At 37.1% G+C, this 21637-nt stretch overlaps 3 protein-coding genes across 6 annotated transcripts in view; 1 reads left to right on the plus strand and 2 right to left on the minus strand.

Annotated features, from left to right (window-relative positions):
- LOC128890466 (clotting factor B-like) overlaps positions 1-8173 on the minus strand; it is a 13237-nt gene extending 5064 nt beyond the window's left edge. The window contains exons 1-4 of one of the 4 annotated variants that reach the window (XM_054148971.1): positions 7966-8173; positions 7776-7876; positions 1676-1900; positions 224-389 (exon numbers count right to left, since the gene is read on the minus strand). In XM_054148971.1, the coding sequence (XP_054004946.1) occupies positions 224-389; positions 1676-1900; positions 7776-7862 (478 nt within the window). In that variant the 5' untranslated portion in view covers positions 7863-7876; positions 7966-8173. The other 3 variants (XM_054148972.1, XM_054148974.1, XM_054148973.1) reach the window with 3 other exon arrangements.
- A 3517-nt stretch (positions 8174-11690) lies between these two features.
- On the plus strand, positions 11691-14983 carry LOC128890463 (squamous cell carcinoma antigen recognized by T-cells 3-like). The gene is made up of 6 exons (XM_054148960.1): positions 11691-12298; positions 12384-12565; positions 12642-13519; positions 13620-14244; positions 14320-14467; positions 14526-14983. Exons 1-6 carry the CDS (start codon positions 11854-11856, stop codon positions 14966-14968), a joined length of 2721 nt encoding a protein of 906 aa, XP_054004935.1. The 5' UTR covers positions 11691-11853; the 3' UTR covers positions 14969-14983.
- A 1-nt stretch (position 14984) lies between these two features.
- Positions 14985-21637, minus strand: part of LOC128890475 (uncharacterized) — a 7392-nt gene continuing 739 nt past the window's right edge. The window contains exons 2-3 of the mRNA XM_054148999.1: positions 16868-17213; positions 14985-15901 (exon numbers count right to left, since the gene is read on the minus strand). Coding sequence (XP_054004974.1) covers positions 15540-15901; positions 16868-17213 — 708 coding nt within the window. The 3' untranslated portion in view covers positions 14985-15539. The remainder of the gene's footprint in view (positions 15902-16867; positions 17214-21637) is intronic.

Consider the following 21637-nt stretch of genomic DNA (forward strand, 5'->3'; position numbering starts at 1 on the left):
ACTATGGCATAGCCCTCCAACAAATTTATTTTCAGAAACAGATCAGAAGAATCATATAAATCGAACACTTCTGTAATCGATTAATTTTAACTTGACAATTTTAAATGAATTTTTCAAAGACGATATAAACACTTTTATAAAAGTCTATATTTAAAATTGTTAATATTGTTACTAGGTCCACGACGCAAAATGACTTTTTTGTCAACGAGGAAAGTGTACATACCGCGTTGACCGGTACAAAGTAACTCATTGTTGAACCACAAACCGGTTATGGTCGGTAATGGTTGAAGAAGAGGAAATCGGATGTTGTATTTCAAGGGCCCGCCCTGCTGGACCGCTCTCATCGACTGTTCCCTCGACTCCGCCAATTTTAATCGACCGACGTATTTCTGAAATTCGAAAGCGCAGCATCCATTCAACGAGACTTCTTCGTTTATTATATTTTTTAATATTTAAATAGCGAAGCTATTGGGACACTCTGTATAATGTATTATAACTACTGTTACGCGTTTATGTCATTTCGTCGCTATCTTTCTGTTTAGAACAATTCGAATGATAACGTGTATCACGCGTGTGTGAATAAAATTTCCTGTAATTCAATCGAAGCTGATAAATATATTTTTCGAACTTCCAGGAACGAAACAGCGACTGCAACTTTATCCAACAGAAAATCGACAACACAAGTGCAATTAGAAAAATCCAATTACGATAGATCCATCAATTTACACATTTTTAACTAGCAATTTTTGCATTGAACTGCCTTTGCTGCAGTCAGTTATATAATTAAAATGATGATGTCAATGAGTAAGAGGAAATGCAGCATGGAATCCACTTGAATCTCATTGTCACTTCTAGTAATATATTTAACAAACTGTGAGTTACTAGCAAACAATGACAAATCACGTATGAATTCTTCCTTCTTAACAAACTCTTGGCGAATTGATAACTCAGTAGGGCCCAAAGAAATCAAGTTTTATTGTCCCCATCATTCCCTTGGGAAAGGACATCCGGTATCTCAGTCGCATGAGTTCGAAGGATTAACCCTTTGCACTCCTCGAGTGCGACTCGACATCAGTTTCTATCTCAGGAGCTCCATTGTCGAGTCCCAAGAGAAAATTGTTTCAAGAGATATCGTACACTTGAAAATTACAAAGTATAACAAAAGTGAGAATTAAAACTGGTATTTAAGTGAATTTGTTTCTTCCTTTATTTACTTAAATTGTCTGATTTTTTGGTTAAAGTAAATTTTGCAAATAAAACACTTAAAAGCGTTGGTAACGAAATTGAAGTATAAAGGTTGATTCAGACTATACGACACGTACCGGCACTGACACGACAAAACATTAAAACACGCGTTTTAATGGAACTATTCACACTTAACAGACACCGACCTGAACGTTGAACGTCAACAGGAATAGTGTGAATAGTTCCATTAAAACGCGTCTTTTAAGGTTTTGCCGTGTCGGTGCCGGTACGTGTCGTTGCCGGAACGTGACAGTACGTGTCGTTGCCGGAACGTGACGGTCCGTGTCGTATAGTCTGAATCGACCTTAATTCGGAGTGCAAAGGGTTAACGAACGATCCTGAGAAAATTCAGTCGGATGGATGAGGGTTTGGAAAAAATTGTTCAATCATGATATATCCAAAAAAAAGTTTGCAAGTTTTGGAAACTTACCGAGGGTAACACGGCGGCGATGCTCATGCCTACGCTGAGGTGCAGAGGAACCCCTTTCGGTGGTGACGATATCACGATGAGGCCGCTGAATATTTCCGTTTCTTGGTCCTTAACGTAACGAAAGTAATTGGGAATACAGGTAGTGCGATCAGCCGCCTCGACGACCAGCTGGAGAAAGTGCGCCAACAGCGCAGCCTTGATAATGACACCGACCATCCTGGACCTCTGCGGCACGTGTTAAGAATTTATCTCGTTAATCCTGGGAAATTGTTGCGCAGGTGTTAGCGATTCGATATTATTTTATAATTAGGATCCCAAATGAACGTTTGTTGGAAAATAATTAACTGAATCTGCGTAAAATCATTATATTGCTACGAACGCAAGTGATCCTGCTTGGAAACGAATTACTGATTAATAAGTTATACATGCATGATAATATCACGTGTCTCGTGATATCGTACATCACGTAATAATGGTGTGATTGAAACTGAGCGAAGTGGTAGCACATTCGAATGAATTATTAATTCGATTTGAGGTAAAGGAAATATAATTTTTTTCAACGAAAGTGGTAACACTCTCAAAGGAATTACCAATTGAATATTTATTTAAGAATTCAGATTATTGAGAGATAAAAGTATTTTCTCGCTAGAAAAAAAAATGGTAACGTTTTCAATCGAGTAAATACCACATTAAAAGTAATTAATTTGATTCAAGGTAAAGGTATATATTTTTTTCAACGAAAGTGGTAACACTCTCAAACGAATATCTAGTCAGATTATTAAGAGGCAACTGTATTCTCTCGCTAGCAAAAAAAAATAGTACCATTTTCAATCAAGTAAATACCACATTGAAAGTAATTAATTTGATTCAAGGTAAAGGTATATATTTTTTTCAACGAAAGTGGTAACACTCCCAAACGAATTACCAATTGAATATTTATTTAAGAATTCAGATTATTGAGAGATAAATACATTCTCTCTCGAGCAACAAGAATGATACCATTTTCAATCAAGCAAATACTAGGTTGTCCCGAAAGTTTCTTTCGGGAGTTGCACTCAATTATTTAATGTGGTCGTGTTTCTATAAATAGACAATCTAATTTCATAGATATTCATGTTGTAACAGTAGTGGAGCAAAATGAATCGTGCACAATTCAGTAATGTAACATAAAACATAAAATATTGTGCACGTATTACTTATTAATAAAGCGAAAGAAACTTTTGGGACAACCTAATAGTTGAAACTTCTCTGAAAATTCAAAGCACGAATTACTGCAACGTAAACGTATTTTTAATTAAAAATTCCTTAGGAATTCCGGAGCCAATGACTACAATGCACAATTTAATTTAATTTAATTTAATTTAATGCAAAATGGTCCACTCCGAAATTCTACATCCTCCGAAAATTCCCACAAGAAATTAATATTCTTCGACGACTAAAATAAATCCCATTGTTCCATTCCGAACCAATCCATGATAATTAAACGCTCCCAAAGTACTCCGACAACAATTTGCCACAAGATAAATCAACACAAAGAACGCGCACGACTCGGCTTCTAACTGCACAGAGTTTCCTTGTTCTGTCCCCAATGAAAGTTTCAATGATTCAACGAACACAGCTTCGCGGAAATGCACGATTAAACCGAACCAGCCTATCTACCAATTCGTTGGCGAACTTGCAACGAGGATCGAGCAAATAATTAACGAAAACGACGGATGCATCTCGACACTCCCGAAGATCGCTATAACCGCGCAAGAATGCGATGATGTTTACCTTGACGCGATAACCTCTGTCAAAGACCGAAAGTCACGGTTCCATGCGCAATTATCGTATTCGAAGGAAAATCGGCGCTGCTCATCGTTTTCTTCGCATCGCCGAGCCCAGAATCGAGACACCGATTAGTTAATCGCAGCTAGACACCAGTAGATCACCAGTAGATCACTCTAAATCAAACTCCTATCGATCTCCTCGCGCTAAAGACCGAAGCTTCCACGTCGATTCCAAAGCCACACTCTCTTTGTCACGCCTCACCGATTCCTCGTCATCGTTTCGCGTACAATGCACCAGGAGAATCTCTCGCAAAATTTAAACGCAACTGATTGGAAACAATCCATGCTTCACACGTTGCGACTTGGAAGCAACGCGTAAGAGAACCCGTTTAATCGCAGATCGATCACCGTAATCACACCGAGCACTCCCGTTCCAGGTCCTCAACCGATCCGAACCGATAAAACAAGTGGATCCTCGGAACGAGCCCGAAGTTGCGCCTCGGCGCTGATCGCGAAGGAAAGGCTTGGATGGACAGGATTCCCAAGATCAGGGACGAATCGAGTCCAGCGTATACCCTTGGATCGACTAGTTCGGAATTGCTGGAATGGTCTGGACAGCCGACTTAATAATCGCAACCACAGCCGTCGACCGGTTCGCGAAAAGGCGACACGAGCGTGTTGGTGCCGGTCCCCGTGGTACCAACGCTTCCACACGACGCATGTATCGCAGAGTGGGGCATCCCCGATGATACTTGACCGCTTCATTCGTATGGAGAGTGAACCTGCGTAGCAGGGAACAGACAGGAAGAAAAAGAAGCGGTTTGACGTCTTTCCCGTGACGCCTCCTCGTTGCTTTCCACTCGGCTCGGTCGTTCGTGCGATAGAACAGGGATCCATCCTAAGGAGAGTCGCCAGGACGAAGAAAAAGGAAGCGGTTTGACGTGGTACTCGAGATGGTCCTGGCACCAGTGAGTCATTTTGCGCGGTAGCACCGCCTCTGAGTGCTGCGGTTATCTCGCGCAGTGGATGCTGGATCGTTTTCCGATAAGGTGAAATTTAACACGTTGATCGCCACGCGTATTTCGGTGACGATGATTTTCACATTTCGAAGCAGAACAATGTTGAGCATCGAAGACAATAAATTTTGAATGATAGTCTTGAATTTCGATGAAGTTATGAAAATAAATACCACGATAAACGTTTGATTGTGTAGTTTCCAATAGTCTGCAAAGAAAATTTAATCACAGTAGACATTTTTCGAGAGTATGCCAGTCAACGTGTTAACATACTTTGGCATTTTTGCATGTTTGTCTATAGTTTGATGGTCCGGAGATGTTGAAGATAATTATTTGTTCTGTTGTATGATTGATTTCTCGTTCTTTTGTTTTTTTTTTTCCTTTTTTTCCGGAGGTCTGTTTCGTTTCTATTTTTACTACAGAGAAAGAACGCGGCTGAAGCATGTGTTGCGTGTGCATGGTTTGTTCATAATCTGTAGTGTTAACAATTATTATGTATTGTCATTTGTTCATTTTATATATACATATTTTATTATATCAATTAATATCATGAGCGTCAGGTGCTTTTATTTTCCCTTTACGAACCTCGTTAAAACTTAACAGGAGGGTTTCTCGTTGTTTGACCAAGTGGGATGAAGTTGTTAGGCGCATAAAACTAAAATCGAGTATCGTTTAGTAATTTGCGAATGTATCGCATGAAGCCGACATCAGCAGAAAGCTTAAGGTAGTTGTTCCATGGATTTATTTAATGGATTGTTTTAAACTTCACTTGATTGTTCTTTGATTAAATATGAATCATATGAGCCTATTTCGATTTAAATTGACCACTCCTGTTTTATGAAAAACGATATCAATCTTAACACAAACCTTTATGGAACATACAAATTTTCTCGTGAATTGTTTAAATTTAAAACAAAATGCAATTTAAGAACTCGATAGAGTTATAAAAATCGAAATTATAAAAAACAAAATTAAAAGAAAAATAACAATATCAACGACCACTCCAGAAAATTGCTACTTCGAAATTTTCCCGCTTTTAGTTTGCCTTGTTCTTCAGCGTCGCGTCCTTCGTTCGTTGAAACCGCATACCTTCTGTCCCCGCGATTATTTTTAGCTAAATGTGAATTTTTGTTAATCTTACCTTCGCTGTGTACATACGAATCTCCATTTGTATTCCGAATTAGGACAGAACTCTTATCACCGTATAACATTTGTGTGAAATCTTCGTTGCTTCATCAAAATACACGATCCATAAAACCTAGCCTAAGCTTGGGATCTTAAAAAAGTTGAGAAACGCGATTGGCCAAAAAATATTATCGTTTAATGTGTCAATCATTATTATTCAGGAAAGTTATTATAAATGTAAAAATGTTATGACTACATCGAGTGCTGTGACACTTAAATTTAAAAATTTTCAAAAACTGGTCAATTGATAACTAATATAAAAAAGAGAAAGAGAGAACAGACTAAACAAGCTGGGAAGATATTAGAGGATATTCCACGATTCTCTGTCCTGAATTAATTTTGCAATTGTTTTCCTTAAACGTCACAACAAAATGAACATTTTTCCTTCCCTTATATAAAAGTACCTGACTTCCGTCACGGTAATACGTTTCCGAGTAAAAATGTTGCAACTCCCACGATAATTTTTAGAATGGGTCACCAAACTCGTGACCGCAACGATAGTCGAGTGATACATATAAAAATATTGTACTTCCCAACGGATATCTGCCCCTTGAAATATAATTGAGCGCGTACACTGGGAATACCTAAGATTACTCGTGTGGTTCATACTGGGAATCACCGAAACGAGGAACGATTTAACTTCATTATGACTTTTACTATGAAATATGTATGTTACTTTCTGCACATAGATGTACTTAAGTATTGATAACGTATCACTTATTAGCCACTGTTTTGCAAACAACGCGTATAATTACGACTGAGTGTGAGAGAATAACTCATCTCATCATCTCATCGTTATCTTGGTTCAACTTGTTGAACATGAACACCATAAAAAACTATTTTTTTAATAATATTACAATCCTACGAAATAAATAACGACGTTCAACAACACGTCTAATTATGGCTGAGTGTAAGAGAATAAATAAGTTGAACTAGAACACCTTAAGAAACTATTTTTTTAATGATATAATAATCCTACATAGTAAATAATGACATTTTAGGTACACATTCGTGTACATTACCGTCTCGTTTAACAAAAATGGGGGAATTCCCCTGCTGTCAGGCCACAAAGGGTCGAATAACGGTGCCAATGCTCGTCCCAAACCATTCTGACATGGAATTTCGGACGATTTCTTATCAGAATTCTCTTAATGACAATTTTTTTTTAAACATCGCGCGCACGCTTCTCTCGCAAAAGTAAATACGAAGAATCTATTCGTGAGAAAGAGTAAGACGCACGTTCTCCGCATTCTAATTGATTTTTTTTTTTCACATTCTTTGCACACGACGCTTAGCATTGCGTGACGATTGCGTGGCAGTCTGCAAAAATCCAACATGCATGCGATTCCTCATGAACGAAAGATGTCCGTCTTCACCGTTTCGCCTATTTCTTTGTTGTATAATTGTTAAATATTATTCATTAATTGAATCAATTAACCGTGAAAAAACTTCCTCTGTATCTGTTTTTCTATTGACATGTAAAATACAATCGCCTCAGGACCAAGAAATCTTGCTTACCGCAAACCAAGTGGCCACCCACGCCATCGCCAGTTATGATGAAATGAATTTTTTTAAAACAAAAATTCTTTTATAGTTCTTTAAGACATACTTTGTAATACATTTACATTTCATTAATACAAATTATTATTTAATACCTTTAAAGAAACACACAAGAAACTGTCCGTTTCCATTTTCCTGACTGCGACTAACCCCTTAACAGATCGCGATAAAAATAGCCACAAATGTCTGCAGGTGTAATGTTAATATTGTAAATATAGAATAAATGGAAAGGTCCAAGGCCCCCTAAGATGGTTACTTTCATTACCCCCAGGTCTAAACGACCCCCCTAAAGCTTGACGTTCCAGGTCGATGCTTAGACCTTTGGCTGAAGCTCTGTACCATTGAATTTTATTGAATTTTTAAGTAAACAGCTACATAATAAAAATTTAATGACCGCGATCTGCACGCTTCGTAACACAAATATCACAGTGCTATTCGAGTTACAAATCCCCGATGAAAGAAAATAAAAACAAAGAAGACAGAGAAGTGCAAATAGCTAATTCCTCGAGCTAATAAATCTCCGTCTAATAAATTAAAACAAGACGAGATAATGAATTCCAACGCACTCACCTGGGCATGTTTACCGTCGATTCTCCTAACGATGTCCAAATAACAGTCGCGCCACGCGGAAGGCATTACTTCACGAGAACTGGACATCTTTAAAGCGGTGCCTGCGCGCAAGTACAAGGTAAATATCACGATTACTTCCGAGGAGCGTGTTCTAGGACATTTTCTCCATTGGAATACGTTTCCGACTCACCTGGCCACGTGTGACATATTTGTGGGGATGTATCGATGTCTGGCAACGGTTCGAGAAGCTCCTGGAACACTCGACGAACTCTCGTTTCCCTGTCCTGCGACCTTTTTCCCCCGTTTCTGGGAATAACATCGTCAAATGTATAGAACGAGTGTTTGCACTATATTATTAACGATCAAACGCAAGCCACTCGAGCGCGACTGATTTACGACGCACCTTCGACAGCCAGAAAGGCTCCAATGGTGAAGTACACAGGACTCGGATCGTAAACCGAACCGTAAACAGTGTTTCATAATAGGCAGGTATAGCTGCGATAGTATACAGAGCGAACAATAGATAGTGGCAGGTAGATAGAGGGAGAAAGGCTGGGGCACTTAACTTTTTGAGGCACCCCCTTACCATAGCATTTCACGTGGGATACAATGGCCAGGTATATCTGTGGGTGTAAAATGTATTCGTACATCGAGCAATTTCTCAAAAAGTTTCGTGTGAAATTTTACTTTATTAACTTCTTTTTTTATAATCAATGATTTTCTACATACAGTAGGTGTAAAGAGTATTCGTACACCGATCAATTTCCAAAAAATCTATGTAAAATTGTAATTTATTAACTTATTTTTGATAAACAATAACATTTCACATATTCTCGGAAATCTCTAGAATAGATAGATTACAGAAAAAAAAAAATAATACCTATTTATGTAAGCTGCGAAATTAACAAGAAAAAAAAACAATTAATCTGTGCAGAGTCTGAACGTCTGCACTGTCGAACACAGCATTTCAGCTGCGCATAGTTGGAAAGCACCGAATTTGATATTATGTTACACAGTGTCACTTTGCACTTTACTGGAAAGGATCTTCATGTACTTGCTGCTCATTTCGATTTCACATCTTTTTCTACATTCTTGAATTTTTTTAGGGGGATCTTCTATTTTTCTATGATTACTCTTTAAGTCCTCCACTTTTTCATGTACTTGGTGCAATTTTTTTACTTTTTTGAAGTTTTTTATGGGGGTCTCACTTGTTTTTACAAAGATAATTTGTATAGTGAATGACTTCAAATAATAGAAAATGGAAGATCAGTTTGAATCCTGGTTTCAAAAGTACGCGGAACGCATTGCAGGAGGTCTCATTGCAAGAAATTTATTAAAGAAAAAATGTAATCACTTTATCAGTAACATTTAAATGCAACAAGACTTTCTGTCATGTGTCGTGGGTACTTTTGAGAAATTAAAGGACTAAGTCTGACCTCCCGTTTTCTATATTATTGTAATACAGTAAATTATCTATTACAAATAGTGCATCTCTGTTCATTTTCTCATTTCCTCATTATTTAAATTTGTTCTCTTCATTTCTTGTTTCTCTTCATTTTATTGTTGATAAGGTTTTAAGGGCGAAATTGCAAAATCAGGCCTTGGAGTCGCATCCGCCAAAGTGTAACGAATCTATTAAAACCAGAATTATTAGAAAATATTGCTTCTTTGCTTCAATATCCTGGAAAAAAAATCGTGCTAGCCTAATCGTCCTGTCCTCGTCTCTCCTGCAATTGTTGTATCACCCTCTCTGTCCTTGTCCCGGAGTTTCCTACTTTTTCCGCAACTGTCGCTCAAGTAAACTCGGAGTTTGGCTCTGGGTTCTGCGCACCCTTAATTACCCCTGCATAATTTTACATATATGTATATCCATGATTTCGTGCTCATAGCCACAAAAGCCATAGCACCACTTCTGTTACCGTGGATACGATACTGGTGATGGTAATTCTGGCTGCGCATGTGCAAAAAAATCTTGCCACGGCCGGAAACTCTGTCCGCCGCCGGCGCCATTGTAGTGCTAGGTCGCTAGTATATGTGCGCAATGAAATTGTCAAATTCGTAAAGAAGTAATGTGTCTCAGTGTTCTTTCTCAGTTTTGATAATTACGTATCAAAATTAGTTTCCGTTCACAAGAGAAATTTAACGTTGACTGTGATACTTATTTGAGCAAAAATGAAAGACACGGGCGCAGGGAACGTCGACAATAACTGTACACGTTCGCACGAAAATTCATTTGGATGCACTGATAACGGGTTGGACACGACGCAGAATTGCTGCGGTACACAGGAAGAATGTCGTCCCACCGCCCCGCAGGAAGGATTTCCAGCCTGCGCCACGGGCATAATTCCCGTGGGCTCGGCTCAGCAGGAAGAATTTCGTGCCTTCGCTAACGTCGGAGATATTGGTTGGAAACAATCGGTATTGGTTGAAACCGATGGAACGTCTACTCTATTGAAAAAATCCACGCAAACAGAAATTCCTATGTCCGTGCAACAATCCCCATCGGAGCCAACACGAGTGTCAACATTTGTCCGCGTGTTAGCCTATGTGATGCTTATCATGTTTCTGGGGATTTTTGTTTTCATAGTTTTCAACATCGTCCAAACTCATCAAAATTTCAATGCCCATTTTAACGAAGTACGTGACAAAATGAGGGAATCGGAAGGGACTTAGTATCCGAAGTATATAATGATAAAAAATTAATATAATTATAAATATACATTGAGTCCATGGATGGACTAATTATTGGGCATAAAAAGTTATATAAAAAAGACCGGGACAGTATATATCTATGTTTAAAGCACAGCCTACAATAAACGTTTTTATATCATATTTTGACGTACAAAGACAGCGTAAAACTTACAAACTATTTTATACTGTAATCGTTTAATCCGTATGAAAAATAAAAAATATATTTGTCCAATTGAGTAACCTCCTCCTTTTTCAAAGTCAATTAATAGATTTGTTCAGCTGAAGTAATTATAAATACTTCTAATGAACTTCGATTTGATTAACTAAAAAGAAATTCGAATTTTCCCGCCGAAAATTGGTGTCGCTATCTAGCGGTGAACATGCCGAACTATTTTCGGAGTTTGGTCAGCGCCTCTATCGGGAAAACGCCCAAGTTAGTCCTCGATAGTTCCTTTTTCTCCAGCTAGATGGCGCCATTTTCAGTGTTACTTACCGACCTGTCGATACATTACCATAATGCGGTAAATAACAAAGTAAATGGCGCCATCTAGCAAGAGAAAAAGGAATTATCGAGGACAAACTTGGGCGTTTTCCTGATAGAGGCGCTGACCATACTCCGAAAAATAGTTCGGTATAATCACCGCTAGATGGCTATTTATTTGAGCGAAAATACCGGGAAAGTATAAAATTTTTAAAAGCTTAAAACAGAAGGCCAGTGTGTACATAAAACAAATGATATATTCTAAAGAAGAATCGTGTTAACGTATCCTCGAATTTTCTGCATGAATATTAATATGCACAGAGTAACATTTTAAACACCGTGAGTGATATGGCACAAGAGAAACGGCGATAGTTTAAAAGGTTATAAAATAAAGGCTAGTTATATGTAGATAATTCATGTAACATGTACGAAATTAAAGACAATCTTTGAAAGAAAAATTACAAATGAAATAAGTATAAGTACAAATGAAATGTTGGTAGATTCAGTGTTAAATTGTTTCTTTTATTTAATTGTTAACCTTTTAAATATTACCTAGTACTTATATTATTATCAATGCACCCTGTATATTATATAATTCATCCATCAAAATTAGTTTAAAACAGCATTGCTCTTGCCGATCTAATCTACCATTAAAAATCAATATCAGAGTTCTACCTAAATTAAATTTTGATTCTACCTGCGTCGCTAGTACACATGCGCAATGAAACTGTCAGACTCCTAAAGAAATATGTACAAAAACATCTAAACATAACCTGAAACGTTGCCTTAACGTTTATATTTTGTTAGGACACAGTGTCCTTTCTCAGTTTTGATAACTACGTACCAGAATTAGTTTTCGTCCACAAGGGTAACTTAACGTTCACTGTGGAACTTATCTGAGCAGAAATGGAAGAGATGGACGTAGGGAACGACGAAAGCAACGATAAAAGTCCGAACGAAGATTCATCTGGAAGCAAAGATGACGCGTTGGAGATGGTTGAGAATGAAGTCGAAGAAAACGCGGAAAATGAATCGGTCGGTGATCAGGACGAAATTGAGGACGAGGACGATGACGAAGAGGATGCTGACGAGGCGGAAGTTAGAGTTTTGGAAGCTGCCCTCGCTCAGAATCCGTATGATTACGCGAGCCATGTAGCTATTATCAGTAAGTTGCAAAGAATGGGTGAATTGGAAGGATTGCGTGCTGCCAGGGAGAATATGAACTCCAAGTTTCCCTTGAGTTCTGAACTCTGGTTATCCTGGATACGTGATGAGATCAAACTAGCTACTACACCAGAACAGAAAGAAGAAGTAGTCAAACTGTGCGAACGAGCGGTTAAAGATTATCTTTGTAAGTTTAAAAGGAAATTGTGCACATTAGTTCTCTTTCTTATATTATGTGCACCATTGTTCTTACATACAATCTTCTCTTACAGCTGTAGAAATATGGCTAGAATATTTACAGTTCAGTATCGGTAATATGGGTACTGAGAAAGATGCAGCAAAGAATGTCCGGCAATTGTTTGAACAAGCATTAACAGCTGTTGGATTGCACACTATTAAGGGTGCAATAATATGGGAGGCCTTTAGAGAGTTTGAAATTGTTCTACATGCATTGGTAGGTGTAACAAATTCAAGAATGGTGTGTATTTCTTTTAAAAGCCTCTTTTCATATTTAGATTTCAAATGTTTAGATCGATCCTACTAATCTGGCTGAAAGGAAAGAACAACTTGAGCGTATTGGAAATTTATTTAAAAGGCAGTTAGCCTGTCCTTTGTTAGATATGGAAAAAACGTATGAGGAGTATGAAACTTGGCGCACTGGAGATGGTGCAGAAGCTATTATTGATGATAAAATTATACTTGGGGGATACGAGCGAGCATCCGCGAAGCTTAATGCTCGTCTACCTTATGAAGAAAAGATTGTTTCCTCACAAGCTGAAAGTGAGCTTTTAGATGCGTACAAAGCGTATTTGATGCACGAAAAACAAAATGGAGATCCAGGTCGAATAAGTGTTTTGTATGAAAGGGCAGTCGCCGATCTTAGTTTAGAAGTGTCGCTCTGGCTTGATTATCTTACATACCTGGAAGAAAATATAAAAATCGAATCTATCTTAGATCAAGTGTATCAGAAAGCTACGAGAAACATTCCATGGTGCGCCAAAATATGGCAGAAATGGATAAGATCGTACGAGAAATGGGGAAAACCGACGTTAGAAATCCAAGCATTGCTGGAAAATGCTTTAACAGCTGGATTTTCTACTCCTGAAGACTACCAAAATCTATGGATGACATATTTAGAATATTTACGACGAAAAATCGATCAGCATTCGAACGACGAAGAGAAGCAGTTGGAAGTATTGTGTAATACGTTTAATAGAGCTTGCGAACATTTGGCGAAATTTTTTGGTTTGGAAGGAGACCCCAATTGTATTATATTACAATTCTGGGCAAGAACTGAAGCTATACATGCCAATAACATGGAAAAAGCTAGGTCATTGTGGGCTGATATTCTGTCACAAGGACATTCCGGAACAGCATCTTACTGGTTGGAATATATTTCACTAGAAAGGTACATTCTTACTTTGTTTTAAAGAAATTCGTTATCTTATATTTTACAGATTTAGGATTTTATGTAAATGTTTTATAATTGAATATTGTTTGGCATACAGATGTTATGGAGATACAAAACATTTAAGGAAATTGTACCAGAAAGCTCTGACTGCTGTAAAAGATTGGCCAGAGAGTATAGCAAATGCATGGATAAATTTTGAAAGGGATGAAGGAACTTTAGAACAAATGGAACACTGCGAGGCGAAAACTAAAGAGAAACTGGAGAAAGTAGCCGAGGAAAGACAGAAAATACAACAAACTTCTAATCATGAGTTATCGCCATTACAGAATAAAAAGGCACATAAAAGAAAATCAGATGATGCTGGTAGATGGAAGAATTTAGGAGGAACAAAGATTACGAGAGTCGAAACACAAGTGAGATCAAAATTAAGAGAAACTCATCTGAATTTTGAAAAGAAAATCGATGATGAGATCAAGGAAGAAAAACCAAAGATTGCTCCACCACCTGGCTTTAAGGCTCCAGAAAATGATCAAATGGAAGTAGATAACACTCAGGAAGTCGATGATAAAATCACGGTTTTCGTAAGTAATTTAGACTACACCGCAACCGAGGAAGAAGTTAGAAACGCTTTAGAACAGGTTGGTCCGATCACGTCGTTCAAAATGATACGAGATTATAAAGGACGCAGCAAGGGATATTGCTATGTGCAGTTGAGTAACCCGGTATGAACTGTTTCTCATTTATTGAATTAGCTTGTTAGAGTACTTACAAGTGCTTATATGTTACAATTTTTACAGGAAGCGGTCGAGAAGGCTTTAAAATTAGACAGAACTCCAATACGAGGGCGACCGATGTTCGTTTCGAGATGCGACCCAAACAAAACAACGCGAACACCGGGGTTTAAATACAGTCAGTCTCTCGAGAAGAATAAACTCTTCATTAAAGGTAACAATACGCTTAGATTTATAATTTCGCAGTCAATATAAAAATGCAAATTGAGCAGGTCTACCGGTAACGACAACAAAAGAAGAACTGGAAGAAATATTTAAAGTTCACGGACCATTGAAAGAAGTTCGTATAGTTACTTACCGAAACGGGCATTCGAAAGGACTGGCGTACGTTGAGTACGAAGACGAAGCTACCGCCGCGAAAGCTCTCCTGGCTACTGACGGAATGAAAATCGGTGACAAAATTATAAGCGTGGCTATAAGTCAGCCACCTGAACGAAAGAAGGTTCCAGTGAACGATGAAACATCTTTGATTAAGTCTCTAGGTGGCACCACAGTGAGTAGGACAGCGTTCGGTATGCCCAAAACGCTATTGTCCATGGTACCCCGTACCGTTAAAACCGGTGCCACCAACGGCAGTGCAAATGCAACTGCGAGCGGGGCTTCACAAAAAATGAGTAATCAAGACTTTAGAAACATGTTGCTGAATAAAAAATAATTTACTATTAAACAACTGGTTCTTTGATACCTTGTTTATTTGATACCGTTAAGTTTGAGATGTACACACCACGAACTGCAACCTTGAACGCGGTGAACTACAAATAATTAGCGAAGCGTTAAGTGATAGGGAAAACCAGGGATCACCACTTTGTAGAAAATAAATACATTTAATGTAAGACAGTTTATATACACAAGATGAAAATGTGTGCCAGGCGTAGAACGCATTATACTAAACGCAAATAAAAACAACTTTTTTGTCATGCGTACATCACTACATATTACAAAAACACGCACGGCAGAAAAGTCGTTGGAATTATTCCAAATGTCTTGGAAGTAACGGGCGAGGGCAGTACAGGTAAATTGTAATAACAAATCAGAACGACCGTCCGTGTCGTTCTAAACGATGAATCTGGTCTTGGTTTTAGTGACTTTTATAAAATCGTATAAAAAGAACCCACTTTAAATGTTCCTGAAAAAGTATTCACAGAACAGTTGTCACAAAACCACGTCAATCTCTCGTTTCCTTTTACATTCTTCATGCTCATCCTACGTGAAACGCAAATGTCTTTCTACAGCTGCAATGGTGCATGGGATGTGTGTCTTTTATGCCTCGGTGGAGCGACAGGTGGACTTTCAGGTGCCAGTAATCGCCTCGCCATGAGCCACTTTTTGGCTCTGCCAGCGTGATAGTAGTACGAGTAAAGCAACGCCATAGCCGCCAGCACAACCAGCAGGCACGTACCAGCGATGACGATACTGAACAGCCAGTGGGGCCCATGGGATTTGGGCACCAGTGTTGGTTCCGTTGGGGATTTCTCGCCAGGAACTGTTGGCTCCTTCGGTGGTCTCGGTGGTAGGGGCTCCACGTCATCGCCTATGGTGATATCAGCGCAGGCACGAAATTCTTCCTGCGGACCACAACCCACAGCTCCTGTAAACAAACGTTCAAAAAGTCACCTTCGATGTTGGTGGCCATGAAGGAGATATATGACAATGGAAGAGGTTTACTATGTCTTAGGAGTATACACGTAATTGTTAGATAAACATCAGTATATTCCTACGATTGTTTAACTTTAATGAAAATTCTGCCAGGAAAAGATATTCAAGTTTATCCAAATTTTTCTACAGCAAACATTTTCCTTTGTTCCTGCTTCCTTTAAAAGCCGCGCCCTTTTACTTTATAGAATATTACTGTATAGGATGAATTACGTAAGTAGGTCAGGTTATAATTTTCTTTTTAGATTGCAGGTAGAAAAAATCACAGAGGACTTTTTCTTATAACTTATTAAAATCCTTGCGTTCCCTGAAAGCATAACGAAGGCTTCGTAATAATGTTTATTCGTGAAATCTAAATATAATAATGTCATTGCTATATACAGAAGCTTGTAGAATATCAATTATCACAATCGTGCAACCGTTCTAATTGTGCAATATTTATTGCATGTAAAAAGTAACAATAACTTTCCAACTGTACCATGATGGAATACTAATATTAGATTGTCCCAGAAGTTTCTTTCGCTTTATTAATAAGTAATATGTGCACAATATTTTATGTTTTATGTTACATTACTGAATTGTGCACGATTCATTTTGCTCCATTACTGTTACAACATGAATATCTATGAAATTAGATTGTCTATTTATAGAAACACGACCACATAAAATAATTGAGTGCAACTCGCGAAAGAAACTTTCGGAACAACCTAATATATTCACGTAGTACGAGTCATCATTATATGAAGCAATTATTTGTTGAGATGTATATTAATGGATATAGGAAAAGAAGAAAAATTGGAAAGGAACTATTGGTTCACCCGAATAGATAATAACCAATTTCCCAAATACATTTATATAGAAATTTCAACGAGATAGCATCGACATCCAGCTGAAGTAATACCTGTTCCGTTTCCACAGTCGCCCCAATTATTTCCAGCGATGTATCTCCATTGAAAAACGCATTGAGCACAGGTCAGGTCGTCTGGTAGTTTATAGAAGGCCTCGAAAATCCTATTCCCTGGGCCTGGATAATATCTGATCGACCCGTTCTCCGCCCGTAGGAGATACTGGTCCAAACAATCCTGGGTGACTTCCTTGTCCTTGTAGGTCATCGCGCACGTACGAAACTCGAAATAGCCGTGGTGGTTCGCCGTAAGCTCCACATGGACCGGTATCACCGAGCCAGTTCGGTATTTTCTTGTAATCACGCCGTTTCCGTATTTCCCCCCTGTCTCGTGTGTACGTGGCTGCAATAAAATCAACACGGAAGTTGGTTAATTACTTATCCGCCGAGATGGAAAGTTATAAGCGAGCTGAGAAAGTTTCGAACGTGATTTCGACAAATAATTGATTGGCACAGTTTCGGAAACTGTTGGTTCGCACGAGTTTATTAAGTAGGAAAGCGATCAAAGATAAAGTAAAGCGCGCGTTCCAAGTACTTCATATTTCAAAGAGAAATGTATTTATTAAATGAAAACTGTTAGAAACAGAAATATGTATTATTCATTTGATAAGTTTGCCAATAAACCTAATGTAAAGCAGATATTGTTGTGTAATTATTAAGAACCCTTGGAAGTGATAAACATGAAAGACATTATTGCTTTATACGATTGTGTATTAACTTTCTGGGAAAGAAAGTACTTTTTGCATTTTATTTAGTTGCTTATGAACTTTCTGGGAATAATTCAGACACCCTTGAAATTGCAATATGAGGTCTAGATCATTAAATACATCAAGGACTGTTTTTGCAAACATTTGCATTGAATTGAAATAATTATATATGCTTTTCAAAGGCGTTATGCAATTATTATTAAACGCGAAATCGAGACATTGACACGTACGCCATCTGCGCGCCCAATTTTATACCAAAAACTTAATTTTTGGCATTAGGATCACAGAATGGCAAAGGAGGTAGTCGAGTAGCTATGCGAGAGAGAGGGAGCGATCGTGTGCGACAAGAACAGAGAGTTTCGGAGTGAGAGAAAGAGGACGATCATGTACGACAAAGGACGGAGAGTTGTAGAGATTTTCGCGCGTAATTTTGAATAGAACGTACAGCGTGTGGGTTAAAGATGGCGTGCAAAATCACTAACCGTTATTTATCACAGTGATCGCAAAATCACGATCAGGATAGTGATTTAATTTCATTCACGAGGATGATCGTGATTCTTTTATCTTGCTAGAATTGCGTGATCACAATTCTTCATCTTAATTTAATTACTTTTTATAAAATGTTTCAATATATATATATTTTTTGCATAAAAAATCCGTATATAATATCAATTTCAATTTCCTTTATTAAGTAAATTAGTAGTCATTTATTTTTTGTGGTGGCTACTTCAGTCCCACGCGAAAGAATATTTTCTAAAGCAGGATTACTTTTAACAGAAAAAAGAAACAGATTGCAAGCAGAGAAATTTATTCCTAAACAGTAATACATAGTTACTTATTTGTTATTATATATTTTTTATTTCATTGTTATTTTGTTCTTTGTATTTTATTTATATTATTCGTATTATGTTTTATGTATTAATTATGTATTATTTTCTAACAGTGTTACATTTTGTAAAAGTCTAAAGATACTTACAACTAAACTAAGACTTGCAATTCATAATTATTGACTTATATTCATTACTCTTCACTGTTCCTCATTAAAGCATTCCTTTATTTACTATTCTTTACTTTACTTTATTTTATACGGTGTAGGTAATTCGCATTTTTGTTTTGATGTCGTTATTTACATACTTATGTAGAATATATGTAAAATATACTGGTTAGGGCGTTTTTCATTACGATCCATTTACATTTTGAAGATTCTAACAACGCGTGCAAGGGACAGTTCTTCTTATGTTCTTCACCAATCAGAAGCGATCACGAAAAATCACGAATCACTGTGAAAAATCACCGTGATTGGCAACGAACGTGATCGAATCACGAGTGATTCACAAGTAGCTGTTCTAGCCATCTCTAGTGTGGGTATCTATGTTAATAGACATTATCATTAAATTGTTAATTTATCAATTATCATAATTTATCAACTATTGCACTCGCGATGTAAAGTACAGATCTGTAGCAACATTCATGGATCATTGTTGGAACGATTTGGAGAGGAATAGTTATTAAACATTGTTGACAGACGATCACGTTTATTTGAGGACGAAATCAGAACCACAGGATATATTTAACCAATCCTATTAAACTTTCAACTTGAAGTACCCTTGCAAATCCTAATTTAGATGTGTATTCGCTTCTCCGTGAGTTATCCTAACTTTTCGACATTTCCTGGCGTTTCTGAAGAAAAACAATTGCGCAAACAATCTAAATTTCGACTTTGTCGGGATATATCCTTTTCGAGGAGGTGTTGAAACCCGTGGTATTGTTGCAGCCGGTGCATGTGCACTCGACAGACCAGAAAGCCGCAAATAGTAATTTATTCCGTGTTGCAAGAACGTCACTTGCGGATAATTACACGTATTTTATAACAGGATCGTTGCGTTTAACGCATCCAACCATCTTTACTCTCTGCTACAATCGCAATGACACGTTTATCATAAAGATTTTTTAGAATTTTACTCATTTGGAAGGCGAATCTTTTATAATTAAGGTGGCTTTGCATAAATCGTAGCAAAGAGAATTCTATTTAAATTTTCAACGAGATGTACCCTTGTAAATCATTTGTTGATTTTCATTTCTCCATTTTCTTTCTCCATTCCATTTCTTTGGAATCTTTTACTATTACTTTGAATGAATTTACTTTCGATGATTCACCGTAAACCGGAGATGGAGAACGGTACTCTTGGTTGATAACGCGAAGCACCGACAAAATGTAGTCAATCCAGTAAGTGGCAATTTTTTTAAGCACCGCAACATCGTTACACGCCTAATGTGACTTATCGTTTATTGGATCATTTATTCGCTGAGTTTCATGCCGAGCTTCCTTATAAGTATTCGAGCTATCGTAAATCGAATACAGTTAGACCCAGCCTCGCGTAGGAGTTACCCATTTCATGACGAAATCCCGTTAGGCAGATTACCATTTGTCAATTTCGGTTTATTGTAAGCAAAAGGAGAACAGTGATCATTTTTTAGTACAGTCTCTATTTTATCAAATTTCTTCAGAATGTCGTTCTTTGGTAAATAAATAGAATTGAAATTTTAAATAGAAAATACAGTGGGTGTAGAATGTATTCGTACACCGATCAATTTCCCAAAAAACTTTTGTGCGAAATTGGAGTTTCTTAACTTCTTTTTTTTTTGTAATCAATGATATTTTACATATTCTCGGAAGTCTTTAAGATAGATATAATCCAAACAACATTTACTAGTTAATATAATTTGTGAAATTAACAAAAAGATGCGAAAAGTGGGTGAAGGTATAGAAGCAATAAGTATTTGTACGATTCTTATGATGAACCATTTACAGCAGAGTTTGTAACGTAAACACATTGGTTTATTGCTCCGTGCGAATTAGAAAACATCAAATTTCCAGTAAAGTACTTTTAAACAGTTGTCCGAATACTTATTACTTCAACATTTCTATCGATTAATTGTTTTTTTTTTTGTTAATTTCGCAACTTCCATAAATAGCTATATTTTTTTGTAATCTATCTATTTTAGACATTTCCGAGAATATGTAGAATGTCATTGTTTATAAAAAATAAGTTAATGAATTACAATTTAACACAGTTTTTTTGGAAATCGATCGGTGTACGAATACTTTCTACACCCACTGTAAATCATAGAATTTTTAATCACGCTAGTGTTAAATAAAATTGATTTATTTAAAGATCATAGGATGCTTATTCACTTTATATATTTTATTTAAATTTTTCGTTGTATGGCTCCCATTTGAAGCATACCACTGTAATATACATATTTCATTACCTAATACAAATATATTCCTGAATTAATTTTCTGTAAAATCAATATTCACTTGGTTATTAAATATTTTACTGCATGGACCACTTCGCATGACAACAGTGAATAGGTTTCTTGTTGAAAATCAATAATTCGCTGCTTTCATGCATTTAATATTTAAACGAACACCCACATAGAAAATAGCCTCCCTTCAAATTAAATAATCGAGTAATAAATACCGAATTGTACGTAGCTTTCGTACGCGGCAAAATAAATGAGTTTTCTGTAGCTTGAACTAGTAATTGACGAAGTTACGAAAGTTGGAAGAAAAGAACGTTTTGTGGCAGACTCGAGATCGTGTGCTGATCGTTACTGAAACTTTAAACCAGTTTTTCTCGAAACTGCATTTTTCATACCGCAGGAAGCGATAATGCGAAAAGTAATAAAACTTTTGATTTGAAATTTTAATAGCTATTTGTAATGTTTTTACATTCTGTGCGAAACGTAATCCTTAAACCCGTATAATCTACGAACTGGAAAACTTGTATATCACTTCTAATAACACAACAGATATTGGCATATTTTTAACTGTATTGCTAATCTTGTTAAAATCTCGTCAAGATCTGATCGAGATCAAGATCGAGATCCTAGAAATCTCGTCTCGTCTCGTCTCGTGCGCACCACTAATCGTCACCGAAGAAATGATTGCTGAAGATATCTGTATCTTGATCATTTTTAAATAATATATTGTAATCAACAAATTCGTGTATCAAGTTCAATACTTGCCCTACAAAACTACACTTTGTTCCATATC

This window comes from Hylaeus anthracinus, unplaced genomic scaffold (genome assembly GCF_026225885.1).
Source record: "Hylaeus anthracinus isolate JK02 unplaced genomic scaffold, UHH_iyHylAnth1.0_haploid 12000, whole genome shotgun sequence".
Classification (NCBI taxonomy): Eukaryota; Metazoa; Arthropoda; class Insecta; order Hymenoptera; family Colletidae; genus Hylaeus; species Hylaeus anthracinus.

What these genes read in the sequence shown, in the direction of transcription:
- LOC128890463 (XM_054148960.1), top strand. Translation starts at nt 11,854, where the DNA reads ATGGAAGAGATGGACGTAGGGAACGACGAAAGCAACGATAAAAGTCCG. An exon ending in GAATATATTTCACTAGAAAG is followed by an intron (nt 13,520 to 13,619) that starts GTACATTCTTAC and finishes TTTGGCATACAG; the next exon opens with ATGTTATGGAGATACAAAAC. An exon ending in ATGTGCAGTTGAGTAACCCG is followed by an intron (nt 14,245 to 14,319) that starts GTATGAACTGTT and finishes CAATTTTTACAG; the next exon opens with GAAGCGGTCGAGAAGGCTTT.